Genomic DNA, 22586 nt, shown 5'->3' with positions numbered 1-22586 from the left:
TTTTCTTCATTTACAATTCAAATGCTACCCCGAAAGTCCCCTATACCCTCCCCCTGCCCTGCTTCCCAACCCACCCACTCCCACTTCCTGGCCCTAGCATTCTCCTGTACTAGGACATATATTATCTTTGCAAGACGAAGGGCCTCTCCTCCCATTGATGGCTGGCTAGGCCATCCTCTGCTACATATGCAGCTAGAGATATGAGCTCAGGAGGTACTGGTTAGTTCGTATTGTTATTCCACCTATAGAGTTGTAGACCCCTTCAGCTACTTGGGTATTTTCTCTAGCTCCTTCATTGGGGACCCCGTGTTCCATCCAATAGATGACTGTGAGCAGTCACTTCTGTTTTTGCCAGGCACTGGCATAGTCTCACAAGAGACAGCTATATCAGGGTCATGTCAGCAAAATCTTGCTGGCATATGCAATAGTGTCTGTGTTTGGTGGCTGTTTATGAGATGGATCCCTGGACGGGGCAGTCTCTGCATAGTCCTTCCTTCTGTCTCAGCTCCAAACTTTGTCTCTGTAACTCCTTACATGGGTATTTTGTTCCCCATTCCAAGGAGGGATTAGTCCAGAAACTTAGAATACCCAAGATACAATTTGCAAAACACATGAAATTCAAGAAGGAAGACCAAAGTGTGGATACTGTTTCTTTTTTTAAATTTTATTTATTAATTGTTTTATGTGAGTTTCTGAAGTATGCATGTGCACCTGGTGCATGAAGGAGTCCATTGCATCCAGAGGAGGATGTCAGATCCTCTGGAATTAGTTACAAGTAATTGTGAGCCACCATGTGGGTGCTGGGACCTGAACTCGGTTTCTCTGCATAAGCAACAAATACTCTTAACCTCTGGGCTGTCTGCACCCCCTCTGCTTCACTCTTTGATAGTCTGTAAAGAACCATATTGATATCCAAGTTCACTGTCATTGTTAGTTTGAGACTACATCTTACTGTGTAGTCCAGACTAGCTTGAACTCATAGCAATCATCTTGCTTCTGCCTCTATAGTTATGGTATCACATGGCTGTGCGCCTTATCTGACTGCTATTATTTATTGTTTTGGTTTTTGGGTTTTTTTTCTGCATTGGTTGTTTATGATTTTTGAGACAAGATCTAGCTAGGTAGCATAGGCTAGACTTAATCAATAAATTTTCATTTTCTTGTCTTTATTCTTTTTTCCCTTCCTGTTTGTTTTTGTTTTTTCAAGACAGGGTCTCACTTTGTAGCTTTGGCTTTCTGGGAACTCACTGTGTAGACCAGGCTGGCTTGGAACTCATAGAGTTTTGCATACTTCTGCCTTATGGGTGCTGGGACTAAACTTGTGCACTATTATGCCTGGCAATAAGTTTTTAATAATAAAGTTTCTTCCTAGGTTCCATAAAGAGATGCTCTGAGGCAATTTCAGATGAAAGATCCTTTAGTAAGACTGGGCACTTTCAGCCTTGGGGGAGGTGGATAGGAGATCCAACAGCAACCCACGGACAAAGGAAATCATTATTTAAAAATATGTTTAAAATTTTAAAGAGAGACAACTCTGAGTTAAGCAGTTTAGTGAAAATACTAAATAAGATATAAAATCAAAATTCAGAAAGTAATCTTCTTACCCTACTCGACATTGGTTCTGACAGGAGTTTAGTAGTTTAGGGAAAGTAGTAGATAGGTTATAAGACATTGCTAATCTCTACAGAGATAGGATCTGTGATCTGACACTGCCTACTTCTGCCTTCCAAATGCTTGGGTTACAGTTGTATACTATCATTCCCTGATAAAAATTGATTATTACTTATTACTATAATTTAGTGAGAAAAGTCCATCTCTGATTGGGTTTAAACTACTGTTTGTTTCAAGAATGTATGGAAATTTCCTCAGTAGGCTTTGGGGCACTGGTCTTAAACAATATTCATGATTTTAAATGTATAGAGAACCTATTTATAGTGGTGACATATTTTCCACAAATTGTTTAAATACCAGCATAATCTGCATGAAAGCGTTCCAGGAAAATAATTGATTCATGTTTATTTCTATTAGTGATCTAAGGATTACATATTTAAAGGATAGATAGGATTAGACAAAGCTCCTGAGCAAGCTGCTGTTGTCATAGGTAATGAGATAGTGTTTATTGGGGGTCTTTGAGTTAACACATATTTCCATAATGTAGTCACACAATGACCTTCATAATTCTCTCTATATCTTAAATATGCATAATATACATATATATTTCAATTTCTACTTTGATGACAGAGATGGTAAGTGTGTGGTACATATATACTTTCAATTCCTAATTTCAATCATGGAAATCTTTGTCACTCTGTTCAGAAGTAATTCTATGTCTTTTCTAATACAGCTATGTATATGTCATGTCACTATATGAGAGTCACTTGAGATGAAACACATTTGTCATTATCTTTTTGATATAAATGATGACTAGATCTAGAATCACCTAGGAAACACCTTCAGACATGTGTGTAAAGATTCCAGAAAGGTGTTACTAAGGAGATAAGACTCACTCTGAATGTGGGTGGATATATCCCATTTACTAGGAGCCCTCACTACATAAAAGGGGGGAAAGGACAAAACTTAAGAAGCACTGGCATTTCCCCATTATCTCTGTGATAGGGTCGAACAACCAATCCACTCCCAGTGCATGCCTCTCTTGCAATGATGGACTATATTCCTTGGAATTGTGAACCAAAATAAACCCTTATTTCTTTAGGCTTCAAGTAACTAATGTGAAGTCATGTGGTACACTGTTTCAGTCAATGAGTGGGGGAGGTAAAGAGTAGAAACTGATTCAAACTGGCTCAAGAATGGAGGATTTATTAAAAATACAACAGAAAGGCAGAGAGAGAACCTGAGCCTGGCATGGGATCTTGAAAGCTCAAAGCCCACCCCCCAGAGATAGTATCTCCAACAAGGCCATATCTCCAAATCCTGTCAAAGATTTCCACTCCTTGATGACTGAGCATTCAAATAGATAAGCCACTGGGGGCCATTCTTATCCAAACAACTACATCTGCCAAAAGCAATTTAAAGTAGAAAGGGTTTGACAGGGAAGACTTGGAGATTGAAGTGGAAGACTGCTGGTCACATAGCATCCTTATTAGTCTGGAATCAGTGAGAAATGAATGCAGCAACTCGGATTGCTCTCTCCATTTCCATCAGTTCAGCCCATGGCATGGTAACAGCCACATTTGTGGTGGGCTTTCTCATCTCAGTTAACTCAATCTAGAAACTTCCTCATGGATGTGCTTGAAAGTTTGTCTTCTAGTTGATTTTTATATCCTAGTTGACAATATGAAACATATTTACCTAGCTGTTTTTCCTGAATCTCTGTGTCTCTTACTGAACTTCTAAAAAGCTAAATCTGAAGCCTTATTGATTAGTGGGCTCTTAGGGGTCAGGTGTCTGCTTTTGATTCAGTTACCTATGGTTCGGGGAATAGAATCACACTGTTAGAAGGCTGTCTTTCCTGGAGCTAGGATTATGCCAGGTTAAGCCTGAAGAAATTGGGTTATGGTAGGCAAAACGTATTTAGTCTGCTCAGACAATTTATCCTATTTTTCCCTGATTTTTGTTGCTAGAAAATAGGCAGCATGTCCAATTAAGTTTGTGTTTCAGATAAAATATGAATAATATTTGACATATGCAAACCAAGTTATCCATTGTTTACTCAAAATTTAGATTTAGCTTATTATGCTGTTATTATATTAGTTAAATCTGGCCAACATATTCCTGAATGTTGTGTCAAACTCACTTCCTGATTTGTTATAGTAAATTTGTCTAGATACTCAGTAACTGTCATTCTCAGACTATGGATAAGCATCCTAAATTAAAATTTCTCTGAGTTGTAGAGATTTGGTGCAGCCACAGTAATAATGTAAGCATATATCTTTTTTATTATTGCCTCTATTTGTAGAGTCTTAAATTTTTAATCCCTGACTGATTTTAGTTAAGGATATTGCTGTTTTGCTTAATATTAATGTTAATCTCTCTTTTATAAACCACAAGCTGTATGTGGGTTCTCTCTGACTAATACTAATTTCCTTCATTTAATAAAATGCTTGGAGTTCAATGAGTATGTAACGAATGTTACAATTTCAAAAAAATTTACTCTTAGAGTTACGTCAAAATTTGTTGAAGCAGTATTAGCCAGAGCTTGGGTCCCCCTGGTGTACATTTAGCAGCAATGATCTGTGCCTTGTTCCCCCAGGTCCATTGCTGGAGGCCTGCCAGCACCAGAACAATCAGGTAGGACCCCACCTCAGTTCCCTTACCTGCCAGGTCCGTCCCCCGCCCCCCCCCCACACACACACACTGTGAAACACGCAGCAGCATTGAACTGTGAACTATGCTCTGTCCTATACATTCAATTTTTGGAGCAGCAAATTTTAATTTTAAAATTAAAAGTAAGATTTTTAAAAAGCCTTGACATGACATGAGACAAGAAACCCCCAATGATGTCACTGAATTCATTTTCTGTTGTTGGCCATCTACTGGTGGGCATGTAACTTACCCTTAAGAGTTGTTTGTTTCCCCAGTGAGACCCCCGCTTAGAGAAAAGTAAAGTTTCACCTGCAAGGAGTTATTAATTGGAGATATCTTCTGGTGTAGGGATGGGGACATGTGCACACGTTTCAGTGCTAGGGCCTCACGTGGTGCCAACCCATTGAGACCCATGGAGACCCTGTGAACTCTTCTTCAGTCTCTGCGTGAACATGTGCATCGGACATGCTGGTTTAGAGGGCCTCGTGTTCTTGGTGTCCTTCTTATCCTCTGGCTCTTACACTCTGTCTCCTCTTCCACAGGCTTCCCTGAGCTCTGAAGGGAGGGATTTGATGGAGACAACTCATTTAGTTAGGGCTGAGTGTTCCAAGGTCTCTTCACTCTCTGCAGAATGCCTGGCTCTGGGCCTCTGAATTTGTTCCCATCTGCTGCAGGAGGAAACTTCTCTGATGACTGAGCAAGGAACTGATCTAAGGGTATGGCAGAATGTCATTAGGAGTCATTTTATTGCTATGTTCTTGTAGGACAGTAGTGTTTGGCTTTACCCTTGGTACTGGGCTATCTAATCTCAGGTTCTTGGTCACCAGAACAGAATTGGGTATGGGTTCCATCTTATAAGGTGTGCTTTAAATCAAATCAGATATTGGTTGGATACTCTCACCAGCTTTGTGCACCACCTCCCTATCACATTTTGTATGCAGGACACCAGGACATCAAACGGTTCGTGGCTGGCTTGGTGTTTAAATTTCTCTTTTGGTAGCACAGACACTACCTTCCTGTACCAAAAGCACTAGTCCATATCAGTGAAGGCTCTATGTACTATCAGATCAAATTTTCCAAGTTCAGTGAGTTGTGTAAGTGTATGTGCAGTGGGGTTTTGCCATCAGTGTGTGGAGAGAAACCTATAGTCTTGGCAACAGCTTGAGTTACTTAGTTTTCCTTTGGACAACAACTCAATTAGTTATAACCCAATCTCAGGACTAGAATCTTTATATGGAGACAAAAGATATTCAGTTAGCATTTGGTCTCTCCCATTATCTGACAACTTGATCTAGATCACCTTCATTTATGTGTATATTTTAGGAAGTTTCAATTGTATTAGATTTCCAAAGATCCCTCAAATGGCCCTTAATTTTAGCTTTTTATCCCCAAATTTCTTCCCTCCTTTCCCTCTCCCTTACCTCTCCCTACTTGATTCTCTGGCTTCAGCCACCCCACCCCCAACCATCCATCCATAACTATGTATTCTATTTCCTTTTCTTAAGGAGACAGACAAATCTATTCCCCCTAGTTCCTTACCTTTGTGGTTCTGCAGATTGTAGTTTGTTGTCTTTTTTTTTTTTTTTTCTGGTTTTTCGATACAGGGTTTCTCTGTGTAGCCTTGGCTGTCCTGGAACTCTGTAGACCAGGCTGGCCTTGAACTCAGAAATTCGCCTGCCTCTGCCTCCCAAGTGCTGGGATTAAAGGCGTGTGCCACCATGCCCAGCTTGGTGTCTTTTTAAAAGATATTTATTTTACGTATGTGAGGACACTGTCACCCTCTTCAGACACACCAGAAGAGGGTATCAGATCATCAGAAGGTGGTTTTGAACCACCATGTGGTTGCTAGGAATTGAACTCAGGACCTCTGGAAGAGCAGCCAGTGCTCTTAACTGCCGAGCCATCTCTACAGCCCATAGTTTGGTGTCTTAGTTACAGTTTTTATTGCTGCAAAAATCCACCATGACTGAAAAAGGAAGCTGGGGAGGAAAGGATTTACTTGGCTTACACTTCCACATTGCTGTTCATTATTGAAGAAAGTAAGGTCACGACCAGAATTGGAGGCAGGAGCTGACACAGAAGCCTTGGAGGAATGCTGTTTACTGGCTTGCTTCACATGGCTTATTCAACCTGCTTTCTTATAGAACCTAGGACCACTAGGCCAGGGATAGCATCACCCACAATGGGCCCATCCACCCTTGATCACTAATTAAGAAAATGCCTTACAGGTGGATCTCATAGAGGTATTTCCTCAACTGAGGATCCTTCCTCTCTGATAATTCTAGTTTGTGTCAAGTTGATGCACAAAACAAAACCAGTCAGTAAATTTGGTTATCACTGATATAACAGCTAATATCCACATATAAGTGAATACATAACCATATTTATGTTTCTGGGTCTGGGTTATCTCACTCAGGATGATTTTTTTCTAGTTTCCAATTCCTGACTACTATGAATAGAGCAGCAATGAACATAGTTGAGCAAGAGTCTTGGTGATAAGATGAATCATCCTTTGGAGATATGCCCAAGAGTGGTATAGCTGGATCTTGAGGGAGATCAATTCCCATCTTCCTGAGGAACCACCACACTGATTTCCATAGTGGATTTACAAGTTGACACTTCCACCAGCAATGGATCAGTGTTCCCTTTACTCCACTTTCTCAACAACATCTTCTTAGACATTCTGACTGGTGTAAGATGAAATCTCAATTTTAATTTGCATTTTTAGTGACAAAGGATGATGAACATCCTTTAAATGTTTCTCAGCCCTTTGAGTTTAATCATTTGAAAATTCTCTGATTCAATATTTAGCACAGTTTTAAATTAGGTTATTTCTTTTCTTTTTTAAAAAAATTTATTTAGTGTGTGAGTGTGTGGCACCATGAAAGGCAGCCTAGTTTCTGGTTGAGCTAGGTTTAAAGCCCTGGAGACCCAGTAGATAACTCTGCAAGGGACGATAGACATTTGCCACCCTCCTAGACACCAAGCTCCTGACACAAGGCCTCAGATATCCATAATTCTGTGGCCATCAGTCATGTAGTGCAATGCCCCAAGCCCCTCTACAGGTAGAGGATGTGATCACAGATCACGTAGTCTCAAGACAGATCTCCATTTTAATGAGACACCTAAAGGTCTGAAGGGCTTAGCCAACTAAGCTCCCCTTCCCAGACACTCCTCCCTGCAAAAGGTTTTTAACCTCGGGCCCATTCTGAGAAAGTGGGGCATGGTTTCACTCATCACAACTCTCCACCATGAAAATAAATGCCTTAAAATCATGGACAGTCTCTTCTCATTAGGACCCTTCGTGAGGAACAATGAAGCAGGTCTTTCTCTAATCTCCTGCAGGAGGCCTCTCTGCACTCCTAGCCACTGACTCTACCAAGCCAAGCTGCCCGAGCAAGCCAAGGACTCTCTCATCCTCGAAGGACCAAGCCAGAGCTCTCCTCACCCTCTTTTTCCTTCAACACCTTCAACGCCAGCCTTAGGGTTCCCATTCCATTCTCCTTCTCAGCTCTTCCATGGCATCCAGCGGTATCTGGGATGTCCAAGAGTAAGAATCTGACATCTTGGGTCTTTGTGTGGGCTGAAACTCCCGAGCTAACTCTGGCAGTTCCGCGGGGATCTCACACTGAGCTTCTCCACCCCTGGAGCAGGGTCCTGCAACTTCTTCCAGCCCAATGCCTGCCTGGCACCTGTGGAGTGCGCACATTTAGAACTTCCCATGTCCTACCTTGCCCAGAGGCTTGAGCCCTGGGCAGGACATGGACCACCTTTTAACCCACATGAGTGCTCTGATGCATATATATTTGCAGCCATACATCCTGTGGTTGCAAGAAATTGAACTCAGGACCCCTGGAAGAACAGCCAGTGCTCTTAACCACTGAGCCATCTCTCCAGCCCCTGTTATGTGTTTTCTTTATATCTACTTGTTTGAGTTCTTTATTTATATTGGATATTAGCCCTCTATCAGTTATGGAATTGGTAAAAAAATCTTTTCCCATTTTGTAGGCTGGCTACAACTTTGTCTGAATAATGGTATTCTTTGCCATACAGAAGTTTCTTAGTTTCATGAGGTCTCATGTAATTGTTGATCTTAGTGCCTGTTAAAGGCGTTCTGTTCAGAAAGCCTTCTCTTATGACAATGAGTTCAAAGTAATTTCCCCACTCTTTATTCTATCAGGTTTAGTCTATCTGGTTTGATGTTGAGGTCTTTGATCCATTTAGAGTTGAGTGCTGTGCAGAGTGATTAAATATAGACCTATTTGTATCTCTGTTCAAATATATATCTGGGTCACAGGAATGCTCTCCACTTCTTGATTGTAATTCATTCCAAATATAGTCAAATTGACAGAGAATAGCCATAACAAACCACCTCTTGTTAACTTGACACAAATCATATCTCATGTACAAATGAAAATACTAACCAGGTCATAAATACAACTAAATGATATAACTGTCCCTTGAACAACTGCAAAGGTATGGTAAATTTAGAATAGGTCAATGTTCCTTGGGAAACATTCTTTTAGTATTCTCAAACTTAAGTATGGTAACTATTGATAAAGAAAACACAGGTATCTATACAAATGCATTCTTTTAAAAATATGTATTTATTTGTGTATATATATGCTATTGCTATCTATCTTCAGACACACCAGAAGAGGGCATTGGATCTCATTACAGTTGAACTCAGGACCTCTCGAAGAGTAGTTAGTGCTCTTAACCGCTAAGCTACCTACCCAGCTCCAAATACATTCTTTTTTTAAAAAATATATTTTATTACGTATTTTCCTCAATTACATTTCCAATGCTATCCCAAAAGTCCCCCATACCCTCCCCCCTCTCCCCCATTTCCCTACCCACCCATTACCATTTTTTTTTTTTTTTGGCCCTGGCGTTCCCCTGTGCTGGGGCATATAAAGTTTGTGTGTCCAATGGGCCTCTCTTTCCAGTGATGGCCCCAAATACATTCTTAACAAAATAAAAACAGAAGCACTCATGTCACTTGTAATCTTCATTTCTGCAACTGGTTACATGGCCTTAGATGGTATTTATTACTACCTTCCTCTCATACCCACTCTGTATTTCTTCCACTCTCAGCAGGGCTTGACTCTTTTCCTGGAGGAATGACCCATACCTTCATTCCTGATGGATCTGTGCCCTTTGTCATCTTGCTTGGAATAGGCTGTTGTTCACATTGACTTTAATCACAGGACATGATAGTATTAAGAGGCACTCTAAAGGATCTTCTGCATCTAGACATAAAACTTCTTACCTCCATGTTGAGATGCAATTCAATTTCCCCATGGTAATCGACCCTCCTAACACTGTTATTCCTTTCTTAGCCTGTTGGTTTAAGGACATTAGACGTCCAAAATGACCAGGCGGAAGTCTGAGCTTCCACTTCAATGGAATGTTTGTTGTGATTCCTGGTAGGAACACTCACCCTTCTGGAACCAAAACTTCTAGGCTAGCAAAACTTAGGTTTTGTGATAGTGAGTGGAACCATTCTCTTTCTATAACATGATTCCTGGACCTGTGGATCCTGCCTGTTAGAGAAACTGTATCATATATTGGACATGGATTCAAAGCATATACTGCATTCTGAAGAACTCTGCCCCTGCCCTCCATTCTGCTGCCACCTAATTGGTACTGCAAGTGTGTCTACAGAAGCCATTTATTCTTTCTATAAGTCCAGCTGCTTCAGGATAATAGAGAACATGATAAAACCAGTGGATTTCATGATCATGGGCCCATGTTGCACAGTACAGGAGTAATTGTGAATTGTACATAGGTAACACTAAGGAAGATAGTTAGCTGATACTTTTACGGCGCTTGTTTCTTTTGATTTCCTTTTATTTTCTGTATCTTTTTTTTTTCAGAGTTGCCACCACGTGCACTTTATTGAAACCACTGTGGACAGATATGTGAAGGTAACATTTGCATACGCTTAGGGTAAAGGGTCGAGGCTTGAGCCTGGAGGCGGGGTGGGGAGCGGGACAGATGTGGACCGTGGAGCACAGAGCAGCTAGAATCCAGAATGGGGTGTTCTTTGTGCAAACGACTGAAAGACTACCACAGAGGTGGTAGAGAAAATAATGATGCAGATAATGACCATAAGGATGCTGAAGATCAGGGAGCTGATATTCAGGCACTTGGCAGTGGAGGCATAGGCTCCAATCACATTACCCACCATCTTCCTGTCCCTAGACTTCACAGAGTAGGCATAGGCAATGAAGCCCAGGCAGCAGGCGTTGAAGAAGAGTGTATTGAACAGGGACCAGACCACATGGTCAGGCACCGACACCTCTCTGGGCATGTTGATCACGGTGGTCCTCACAGCAGCTGAGTTGTTGGGTTCCCCCAGCTCAGCCACCCCGTACTCCTCTTTGATTGTCTCATAGCTTGGAGGAAGTCCGGCACTGGTGGGCAAGAAGGCTTGAGAATTGTGGCTCATAGTACTGACTCTGGAACAATTGCCCCATCTGAAGGATGGCTGCTGCTATCCTGGTTCTGTAGACCCGCCTATTTTCTGTATCTTAATTCTTAGGGATTTCCCACATTATGGAGGAGCTTTTGAACTGTAGGAACTGATAAAATTGAAAATTTTAGTAAATTTTTGATGCTTCTAGAACCATCCCACACCTGGTAATTTACTTCGTTGTGATCACTTTTTTAAAAGTCTACCAGTATGTACTGGAGAGTGGTTAAGAGAATTTGCTGCTCTTTCAGAGGACCCTGGTTTAATTCCTAGCACCCACATGGTTCACAACCATCTGAAACTCCAGTTCTAAGGGATCTGGTTCTAAGGGGTTTTCTGGCTTCCAAAGACACCTGCATGCATACGATACACATGCATCTACTTAAAGCACACACACAAACATGAAATAAATAGTTAAATCTTCTTTTAAATTTTGTTCTTGCTAGTACAATACTACTGGCAATTTCACCCTACACCCTTGGAAAAAGGTGATCTGCCTGCCTGAGTATACTTTTTAGTTCTACAGCTGCCTTCTGCACAGAAGGGTGAATTTGAAGACCTCTAAGTAGCCTTTAGATCCATGCTTATGTATATACAGAAGGTATATGATATATTTGAATCTTACTATTTATTACTTTTTAAACAGCAATGGAAATTTTAATGAAGGTTGTATAGAATAAAAAAAGCAAAATATAATCCATTTCAGTCCTATAAACATAAGAAGAGTGTACTAGCTAGTTTTGTGTCAACTTGACACAGCCGGAGTTATCACAGAGAAAGGAGCTTCAGTCAAGGAAATTCCTCCATGAGATCCAACTGTAAGGCATTTTCTCAATTAGTGATCAAGAGGGAAAGGCCCCTTGTGGGTGGACCATCCCTAAACTGGTAGTCTCGGTTCTATAAGAGAGCAGGCTGAGCAAGCCAGGGGAAGCAAGCCAGTAATGAACATCCCTCCATGGCCTCTGCATCAGCTCCTGCTTTCTGAGCTGATGGAGTTCCAGTCCTGACTTCCTTTGTGATGAACAGCAGTATGGAAATGTAAGCCATGTAAGCCGAATAAACCCTTTCCTCCCCAACTTGCTTCTTGGTCATGATGTTTGTGCAAGAATAGAAACCCTAACTAAGACAAATTGGTACCAACATAGTGGGGTATTCCTGTGACAACCTGACCATGTTTTGGGGAGGACTGTGGAAGGACTTTGGAACTTTGGGCCAGAAGATCCATTTGCTGTTAAGAACTCTGTGAGATGTTGTGTAGGAGCTTGGAAGATAATGTTAAGAACAGTGCAGAAAAATGGAGGCCTGGCTTGTGAAATTTCAGAGGGAAAATTAAAGACTCTTTTCAGGGCCATTGCTATTTTGGATTGTGAAGATTCTGTGGTTCTCATTAGCTGGAGCTGAAGAATCAGCTGTGATTAACAAGATGCCAGAACTACTAAAGTAAAACCTTTGCATTACTGGGACTATTGATGCTGGTTAGCTGGAACTAAGAAATTAGTGGTGATTAAGAAGAGACCAGCATCACTGAGGTAACATCTTCTGGGAAGTGTTTTCTGAGAGCACAGAGGCTGTGTTCCAGAGATAGCCAAGTTGTACCTTGTGCTGTGGATGGACTTAATAATGTGTAAGAGTTACCCAGGTGGTACTGGTTTTGAAGGCATGAAGGGGTCACACAGAGCAGCTGAGGCTCGGCACTGTGAAAGGCCATGGAAGGCCATTGGTGGAAGGTGCAGCCTCAGTTGCAATTGACCTCCCAGGACTGAAGGGGTCGTGCTGTGTTTTGGAAATGCCAGTACCATGAGATGACCACCAAGAGCAGCATCAGTGGTGCACAGGCATCTGGAGCCTAGAGGATGATGTGTGTGCTACAAAGGGCATGGCTGGAGAAGTGACCCAAGCCCTTGGAGGAGCCCAGAAGATCGTGAGTTGGATCCCAGACATTGGATGGTTGGAGATTGATTTTAGCTTTCGATTGTGACTGTGCTCTGATATTTTTCCCTCTTGAAGGAAGATTTTTAGTGAAGCCCACAGTTAAGAGACTTTTAATTGTAAAGACTTTGGATTTTAAGAGAGATTGAAATTTTAAGAATTTGTAAAGACTGTGGGACTTTTAAAGTTATTTAGATCTTGGGGATGAATATGAAACTAAGTGTTGAGGCTTACCAGTGATGTGTTTGTGTGTCAAGTTGACAAGGGGTCAATTGTACTGGCTAGTTTTGTGTCAACTTGACACAGCTGGAGTTATCACAGAGAAAGGAGCTTCAGTTGGGGGAAATGCCTCCATGAGATCCAGCTGTAAGGCATTTTCTCAATTAGTGATCAAGGGGGAAAGGCCCCTTGTGGGTGGAACCATCTCTGGGCTGGTAGTCTTGTTTCTATAAGAGAGCAGGCTGAGCAAGTCAGGGGAGGCAAGCCAGTAAAGAACATCCCTCCATGGCCTCTGCATCAGCTCCTGCTTTCTGACCTGTTTGAGTTTTAGTCCTGATTTCCTTGGTGATGAACAGCAGCATGGAAGTGTAAGCTGAATAAACCCTTTCCTCCCCAACTTGTTTCTTGTCATGATGTTTGTGCAGGAATAGAAACCCTGACTAAGACAAAGAGTATGAGTTTTATAGATGAGTATGGAGAAGTGATTCAAAAGAAAGAGAATAGGGGTGATTGTAGAGGGAAGAGACACACTAGAATGTGGTTTCACACTATTCTCTGACAAAAGAAATTGTAAGAAAGTGATGAGACCCTGGCCCTGATTCTGTCTGAAAATGCTTTAAATGAGAGAGTGGAACCAAGTGAGTAAAGTAGCAGGAGAGCAATAGGCCAGGAAGTACACATTCATGACTCACTTTCTTACATCAGGACATTGAAAAGAGGGTTAAAACATGTGGGAAGGTAAGTCTGGACTTTTCAAAATTATTAGCTTGGGCGAGGTTTTATTAGTCTTCCCCAAGCCACCCCTTTCTGTCTTTCTTTCTCCTTCTTTCTTTCTCCTTCTCTCCTTTCCTTACTCCCACCTCTTTCTTAGCCCATTTGTACTTGACTTGGCAACCTAAGGTGCCAGAAATTCAACAGCCATCAAGTCATCCAGAGACAGTGGCTCTTGAGTTCATTGTCTCATTCACTACTACAGTGAAAACTAAAGATGCAGATACTTGTAGATGTAAGTGAAGCATAAGCAAGTTTTATTGAGAGAAATGAAGAGACAGTGAAAGAAACTGCCAAGAGTAGGAGGGCTTTTCAAAGAAGAAAAATCCATTGAATTTCATGTCTAGTTTTTTTAATATCCTACTCTCACCAATGGACAGATCATGGAAACAGAAATTAAACAGAGACACATTGAAACTAATAGAAGTTATGAACCAAACGGATTTAACAGATATCTATAGAACATTTCATCCCAAAACAAAAGACTATACATTCTTCTAAGCACCTCATGGTACCTTCTTAAGGTCACAAAACAAGCCTCAACAGATACAAGAAGATTTAAATAATCCAATGTATTCTATCAGATCACCACGGAATATGGCCAGACTTCAATAACAACAAAAACAACAGAAAGCCCACATACTCATGGAAACTGAACAACACTCTATTCAATGATAACTTGGTCTAGGAAGAAATAAAGAAAGACAATCTAGAATTCAATGTTAATGAAGACATAGCATACTCAAACTTATAGGACAGAATGAAAGCAGTGCTAAGAGAAAAAGTTAATAGCACTAAGTGTCTTTATAAAGAAATTGGAGAGATCCTATACTAGTAACTTAACAGCACACCTGAAATCTCTAGAACAAAAGTAAGAAAACATAACCAAGAGTAGATGGCAGGAAATAGTCAAATTAAGGGTGGAAATCAACCAATTAGAAACAAAGACAACAATGCAAATAATCAACAAAACCAAGAGCTGATTCTTTGAGAAAAATCAACAAGATAGATATACCCTTAGCCAAACTAACTAAAGGACACAAAGACAGTATCCAAATTAACAAAATCAAAAATGAAAAGGGAGACATAAAAACAGAAACTGAGGAAATTAAAAAACAAGCAAACATCAGATATTACTACAAAAGCCTATATGTAATAAAACTGGAAAATCTAGATGAAAGGGGTGATGACAGATACCATGTACCAAAGTTAAATCAAGATCAGGTAAACTATCTAAACAGTCCCATAACCCCTAAAGAATGAGAAGCAGTCATTAAAAATCTCCCAACCAGAAAACAAACAAACCAACAAACAAAAGCCCAGGGCCAGTTTTAGTGCAGAATTCAAACAGACCTTCAAGGAAGAGCTAATACCAATACTCCTCAAACTATTCCACAAAATAGAAAGAGAAGGAACATTACCTAATTCATTCTATGAAGCCACAGTTTACTTTGATACCTAAACTACAAAGAGACTCGACAAAGAAAGAGAACTTCAGACCAATTTCGCTTATGAATATCAATGCAAAAATACTCAATAAAGTTCTTGCAGTCAGAACATGAAAACACATCAAAACTATCATTCACCATGATCAAGTAAGCTTCATCCCAGGGATGCAAGGTTGGTTCAATATATGGAAATCCATTCACATAATCCACTATATAAACAAACTCAAAGAAAAAAGTCACATGATCATCTCATCATATGCTGAAAAAGCCTTTGACAAAATACAACACCCTTTAATGTTAAAAGTCTTGGGGAGAGATCAGGAATTCATGGCATATACCTAAACATAGTAAAGGCAATATATAGCAAATCAGTAGCCAACATCAAACTAAATGGAGAGAAACTTGAAGCAATAACAGTAAAATCTGTTTTACTGGCAGACAAGGCTGCCCACTGTCTCCCTATCTATTCAATATAGTACTAGAAGTTCCAGTCAAAGCAATTAGACAACAAAAGGAGATGAAGGGGATACAAATTGGAAAGGATGATATCAAGAAATCACTATTTGTGGATGATATTATAGTATACATAAACGACCCAAAGAATCTATCAAAGAACACCTACAGCTGATAAATAACTTCAGCAATATGGCTGGATATAAAATTAACTCAAACAAATCAGTAGTCTTTCTTTATATAAATGATAAATGGGCCGAGAAAGAAATTAGGGAAACCACTACCTTCACAATAGCTAACAAATAACATAAAATATCTTGTTGCAACTCTAATCAAACAAGTTAAAAATCCCCATGACAAGAAATTCAAGTCCCTGAAGAAAGACATCAAAAAAGACCTCAGAATATGGGAAGCTCTCCCATGCTCATGAATTGTTGAGATTAACATAGTAAAAATGGCCATGTTACCAAAAGTAATCTACAGAATCAATGCAAACCTATCAAAATTCGAACATAATTTTTCACAGACATGGATAGAGAAATTCTCATCTTCATAAGGAAAAGCAAAAAAGCCAGGATAGTGAAAACAATTCTCAACAATAAAAGAACTTCTCAGGAGGGTTGGGGTGTGTGTGTGTAACTCACCATCCCTGACCTCAAGCTGTATTACAGAGCAATTGCTATATAAACTGTATGGTATTGGTACAGAGTCAGGCACATAGATCAATGGAATTGAATTGAAGACACCAAAATAAACCCACACAACTATAGACACTTGTTCTTTGACAAAAAATCCAAAACCATACAGTGGAGAAAAGAAAGCATCTTCAACAAATGGTGATGGTCTAGCTGGCGGGCTGCATGTAGAAGAATGCATAGTGATCCATATTTATCACCTTGTACAAAGTTTAAGTCCAAGTAGATCAAGAACCTCCACATAAAAACAGATACACTGAAACTAATAAGAGAGAAAATGGGAAAGAGCCTCCAACACATTGACACAGGGGAAATTTTCCTTAACAGAATACCAATGGCTCAGGCTCTAATATCAACATTTGACAAATGGGAACTCATGAAAAGCTTCTGTAAGACAAAGAACACTGTCAATAGGACAAAATGGCAACCTACAGATTGGAAAAAGATCTTCACTAACCCTATATCTGATAGAGGGCTAATATCCAAAACATATAAAGAACTCAAGAAGTTAGACTCCAGAGAACTAAATAATCCTATTAAAAATGGGATACAGAAATAAACAGAGAATTCTCCACAGAGGAATCTCGAATGGCTGAGAAGCACCTAAAGAAATGTTCTACATCACTACTCATCTGGGAAATGCATACCAAAACAACCCTGAGATTCCACCTCACACCAGTCAGAATGGCTAAGATCAAAAATTCAGGTGACAGCAGATGCTGGTGAGGATGTGGAGAAAGAGGAACACTCTCCTCCATTGCTGGTGGGATTGCAAGCTGGTACAACCACTCTGGAAATCAGTTTGGCAGTTTCTCAGAAAACTGGACATAGTTCTACCAGAAGATCCCGCAATACCACTCCTGGGCATATACCCAGAAGATGTTCCAACTTGTAATAAGGACACATGCTCCACAATGTTCATAGCAGCCTTATTCACAATAGCCAGAATCTGGAAACAACCCAGTTGTCCTTCAACCGAAGAATGGATACAGAAAATGTGGTTCATTTACACAATGGAATACTATTCAGTTATTAAAAATGAGGACACCAAGAATTTTGCAGGCAAATGGATGAAACTAGAAAATATCATCCTGAGCGAGGTAACTGTCTTAGAGTTTTACTGCTGTGAACTGACACCATGACCAAAGCAACTCTTAAAAAGAACATTTAATTGGGGTTGTCTTACAGATTCAGAGGTTCAGTCAATTATCAAGGCAGGACCATGGCAGAATCCAGGCTGGTATGGTGCAGGAGGAGCTGAGAGTTCTATATCTTCATCTGGAGGCTGCTAGCAGAATACTGGCTTCCAGGCAGCTAGTATGAGGGTCTTGAGCCCACGTCCACTGTGATGCACCTACTCCAACAAGGTCACACCTTCTAATAATGCCACTCCCTGGGCCAAGTATATACAAACCATTACCATAACCCAGACCCTAAAGGATATGCATAGTATGTACTCACTGATAAGTGGATATTAGCCAAAAAGTTCAGAATATCCATAATACAACTCACAGATCTTTGGAAGTTTAACAAGCGGGATGGCCCAGTGAGGATGCTTCAATCCCATTTAGATGGAGAAACAAAATAATTATGAGGCAGAGTCAGGGAAGCACCTGGGTAGGGGAGTTGGAGGGGAAAGAGGGGAGCAGGATCACATATGAGTGGAGACAGAAGAGAAAGCCAGAGGGCCAGGAGAATGAATGGAAATATGCAGCAGTGTGTGGTTGGGGGCCTGGCGAAACCTTTAGAAAGTCACAGAGCCTGGGTTGTGAGAGACTCCGAGGACTCAGTGGGGATGACCTAAGCCAAAATACCCAACAGTGGGGAGATAGAAACTGAGTTGACCACTTCCAGTAGATAGACATGGCCTCCAGTGGAGGGATGGGGCCACCCACCCATCTTAATAGTTTTTGACCCAGAATCATTCCTGCCTAAGTGAAATGCAGGGACAAAAATGGAGCAGAGACCAAAAGAAAGGCCATCCAGTAACTGGCCCAACTTGGGATCCATCCCATGAGTAGGCACCAAACCCTGACATTATTACTCGGGCATTGTTGTACTTACAGACAGGAGCCTAGCATCGTTGTCCTCTGAGAGGCCCTACTAGCAGCTGACTGAGACAGATATAGATACTTACAACTAAGCATTGAACTGAGGTCAGAACCCCCATATGGAAGAGTTAGGAGAAGGATTGAAGGAGCTGAAGTGGATTCCAACCCCATAGAACAACAGTGTAAACTAATCTGGATGCCTCAGAGCTCCAGAGCTCCCAGAGACTAAGCCATCAACCAAAGAGCATACACAAGGTGGTCCCATAGCCCCTGGCACATAAGGAGCAGAGAACTGCCAGAAGTGGAGGTTGTGTCTCCTGGAACTGAAGTGAATAGCCATATGTGGGCTGGAAATTAAATCTGTGTCTTCTGCTAATGTAGGTAAGTGCTCTTAACTGCTGAGCCATTTCTACAGCCCCCAATTTTACTGTTTTAGCCCTAGCCTTCCTTTGGAGCCCAACATGTACTTCCATTCTAATATTTATGATCAATGTGTAGTTCTCACCATGGTACCCTTGCCCTTATTAGCTACAGTAAGTTGGCTGATGACTTAATTCCAACCCTTATACTGATATCAGAGAGTTCCAGGAGTGTGTGCTGTAGGTTGGGCCCTCCATTTAGGTGGCAACCCCAAGAGGAGGGGCTGGTGTTAGAATTGGTTGTCAGGGATTTTTCTAAATCATCTAGAGACAAACAGTATTAAGAGTCGGTTTAGAGTCTATAACAAAATAACATAAACTGAGTTGCTAGTAAGTAGCAAATTTACTTCTCAGAGTTGTGAAGTTTGGGAAGTCCAAATTTAACGCCTTAATTTTGGCACAGCAAGTGTCTAGTGAGGACCAGCTCTGTAATTTGTAGATGGAACTCTGTGCTAATGTCTCACAGGGCAGATACAAAGCTCTTCAGCTCCTTATTCTCATTTATGATGACTGTTTTTCATGATTGTATTGACACCCAAGGACTGAAGATTCCCAAACCATCATATGCAGCATTACGTTTCAACCATATAGAAGCATTTAATCTATAGTGCAGAGCTATTTCCAACAGGCATCATGTCACATAGAGAAAGACACAGTCTTAAACTGTGAGGTTTCCACATAGTGCTGGAGATGTTACTCAGTAGTAGAGTACTTTCCTAACTATGCAACACTCTGGATTCCATTACCACAAATTTCCCCACCCCACCCCACCCCCAAATTTAAAACTACTTCAGGGACTAGGAATATAGTTCTCTGGTGAAATATTTACTTACTATGCACAGAATCAAGTTTGACCACAACTCTAAAAATAAAAATTAAAAAATATATTTCCAGGGGCTTAAAAGCTGATTCAGTGGATGAGAGCTCTCCCAGAGGACCCAATTTCTATTCTCAGCATCCACATGGTAGCTCATAACTGTCTATAACTCTCATCCCAGGGAATCCAAGGCCCTCTTCTGGCCTCCTTGGGCACCAGGTACACAAGCATTATATGGAGGCAAAACACCCATACACATAAAATAAAAATTTAATTAATGACCAAGCTCATTGGTAGAACACTTGACTAGAACACAAGATACTCAAGGTTTAAGCCTCAGCAATGAAAAAAAAAGTTAAGTAAATAATGCCAAATTGGGCCTTTCATTGAGAGCTAATTCAAGGGAAATAGCAGTTCAGAATATCCATCCAAAAATTTTGTTCTAGATTTGTATGTGCATGTAGAATATGATTCCCATTTAATTGACCACATCTAAATAAGATACACTAAGTGAAGAAAATGATATACCAGATGAACTTTGTTCCCCAACATGCAATGATAAATACAACAATAATTTGTAATGCCATGCATTTAATTACCTTTGAGAGAGATAGCTCTATATTCAACACTGATTACATGTGGATATTCTGTGTGTAGATCAATTTGTTTAAATCCTTAATATTGGAAGGGTTATTTATTTGTGATATTATCATGACTTATGTCACAAATAAGGACTATCTCTGAATTACTGTCTTCACTATCACACTCTTTCATAGTATCGTTGCTCACATTTTTCTCATAAGCCTTGTACTTGTATCCTGTATCATAGAAAGGGTTACGATGTGGCTTCACTTTCATTGAACCATAAAGATTTTCTTCATTATTCTTCTCTTCCCCTGAAAGATCACTGAGAAGAAATCCAGAATTATTGCAAACAAGGCATTTATCCTTATAATGTTGGCAAACTTTGGCTGTTGTAGGCATGGGTAACAAAGGCTTTCTTCTATTCACTGACCTTTTAACCTCATAATGTCCACGTGACAGGTTGGGTCTCTTTATTCTGCGTGGTTTGGTGGGTGTGATTTGATTATGTGAGATTAAAGAAGAAGGTTGTGTGGTTTGCTTAGCTGAAGTTTGCAGAACAGATAGCCAAGGCGGGGCTTGCTTTTCTGAACAGGATGAATTGAAGTTAGCAAATTTATAGGCATGGTTGAGCTTATTTGACTTTTTAAGGCCACATTTGTTATATGTCTTTTCCAAGTGAGATGACTTACATAATCTTTTGGGGTTTGATGACATAGTTGGCCTATTTGACTTTAATGGCCTATTTGAATATTTTGCATTGCATGATGTAGATGACTTTTCTATATTTATGCATTTTGTTGATTTTTGTGCATTAGGTGATGGTATGCATGGCTTTTCTAGACTTGAAGCCTGAATTGATTTTGCTGTATTGTTTGGTATGGGTTGTTTATCTGGACATAAGGGCGCCGATGTTTGGTCTAAATTTAATAGCAGAGGTTGAGTTTCTAGAATGTCCTCAACTATCATATCAGGTTGATACGCTGATACTTTGGATACCCAGGATGATATAGCTGCCATATTTTCTTTGTTGAGCCTGAAATGCAGAAAACTTGGCATGTCACAATTTAAAATAAAATGTACTATTACTATCATCAGAAAATATAATGCTAGCTCAGAATATGGATTTTCCCCCATAGGAAAAGTAAACATAACTAAAATGTATAGTGTGCTGAGAGCTAAACTCGTGTTGCACATGTATATGAATTCATGATAAATAACCTTCCTTAAAGAGTATTTTTACTATTTCAAAGACATTAGGTATTTATTGTCTATGTATAGATGGACACAAAGTTGTCAATAATAATAAAGACATGGCGCGTGTGCACACACACACACACATATTACTTAGATGTAAAATAAATGAAATTTGCTAGGAAAATAGATGGATTTCTACGTGAATAACCCAAGATAAAAATGACAAATGTCACTTGTTGTCTCTCATATGAGGATTCTAGCCTTAGTACTTTATATCTAGTGAAATATCTGTGCAACCCAAGAAACAAATAACAAGTGTGTGTGTGTGTGTGTGTGTGTGTGTGTGTGTGTGTGTGTGTACACCTTAGAAAGGGAGGATAGTAGAATAAAGGTAAAAAGAAAGTAGTGGAGGATAATACTGTGAGTGGAAATGTTTAGACAGAGAGGGAGGGCAGGTTGTGTGAGAATTGAAGAGATGACTGTGTGGGATGTAGAAAGTTTAACTGGAATAAAGGGAGTATAAAGAAACCATTCGGAAAGCTAGATATGCCCACCTACACAATAACAGCTTGACTGTCGAGAGAGTGGGGCAAACTGTTCTCTGAATGGATTCTAGATTCTCTGTATGGGGGATGAGAAGGAGACCAGTAGGACTGACTAAGGACCCAGGTAGGAGGAGGTAGTAGGTCCACAGGATGAATGTACTTCTGATGGTTAATTAAACTGACATAATAGCAAACTGCTTTCTTAATACCTACGAGTATGAATACCTATGTGTATACCCACAGACAAAAGCAGATTCATCCTTAAAGGAGCTTCTCCTTACAATGAACAGTGGAAAATGTAGAAAATAAGTGATAGATGTGAGTCTAGTCCCATACAAGTTCCTTATAGCACCCCTTCTAAGAATAAGGGAATGTTATGAAAGAGGTGGCCAGAAGTATATAAGAGCTGGACAATAAGACAAAGGGCTAAATTGAAAGGCCATTTCCTAGACTCAATGCAACTGTAACTCACATCAACTGTAGTTACCTGCACCAAAACTATGCTAAACATCCCACCCAGCTCATTGTCCATATAGCCTCAGGTTATCCTACAACAATTTATCTCAATCTAAGTTGGTCCCCTTGATTGATCTCTGATATGTGAATATCGACAAAGGTGGAGATCCTCAGCTTTTATATATTCCCAATTTTATCCTAAAGGACTCAGAGTGGACATGATGCCCATCTTTGTAAATGAGTTATGGGTCTCAACTCTTAAG

General features: G+C 40.3%; 1 protein-coding gene and 1 pseudogene across 1 annotated transcript in view; both read right to left on the bottom strand.

Annotated features, from left to right (window-relative positions):
- Positions 1-10260: 10260 nt before the first annotated feature.
- Positions 10261-10731, bottom strand: LOC110287306 (interferon-induced transmembrane protein 2 pseudogene; annotated as a pseudogene).
- Positions 10732-20138: 9407 nt separating this feature from the next.
- Positions 20139-22586, bottom strand: part of CUNHXorf66 (chromosome unknown CXorf66 homolog) — a 33418-nt gene continuing 30970 nt past the window's right edge. Inside the window, exon 3 of the mRNA XM_021153941.2 lies at positions 20139-21161. Within this exon, the coding sequence (XP_021009600.2) occupies positions 20234-21161 (928 nt within the window). The 3' untranslated portion in view covers positions 20139-20233. The remainder of the gene's footprint in view (positions 21162-22586) is intronic.

The sequence above is a fragment of the Mus caroli genome, unplaced genomic scaffold, assembly GCF_978045245.1.
Source record: "Mus caroli unplaced genomic scaffold, Mus_caroli_1 scaffold_5, whole genome shotgun sequence".
In the NCBI taxonomy this organism is placed as follows: domain Eukaryota; kingdom Metazoa; phylum Chordata; class Mammalia; order Rodentia; family Muridae; genus Mus; species Mus caroli.
Note: the sequence above shows the minus strand (reverse complement) of the source record. Positions and strands in the feature narration are given on the sequence as shown.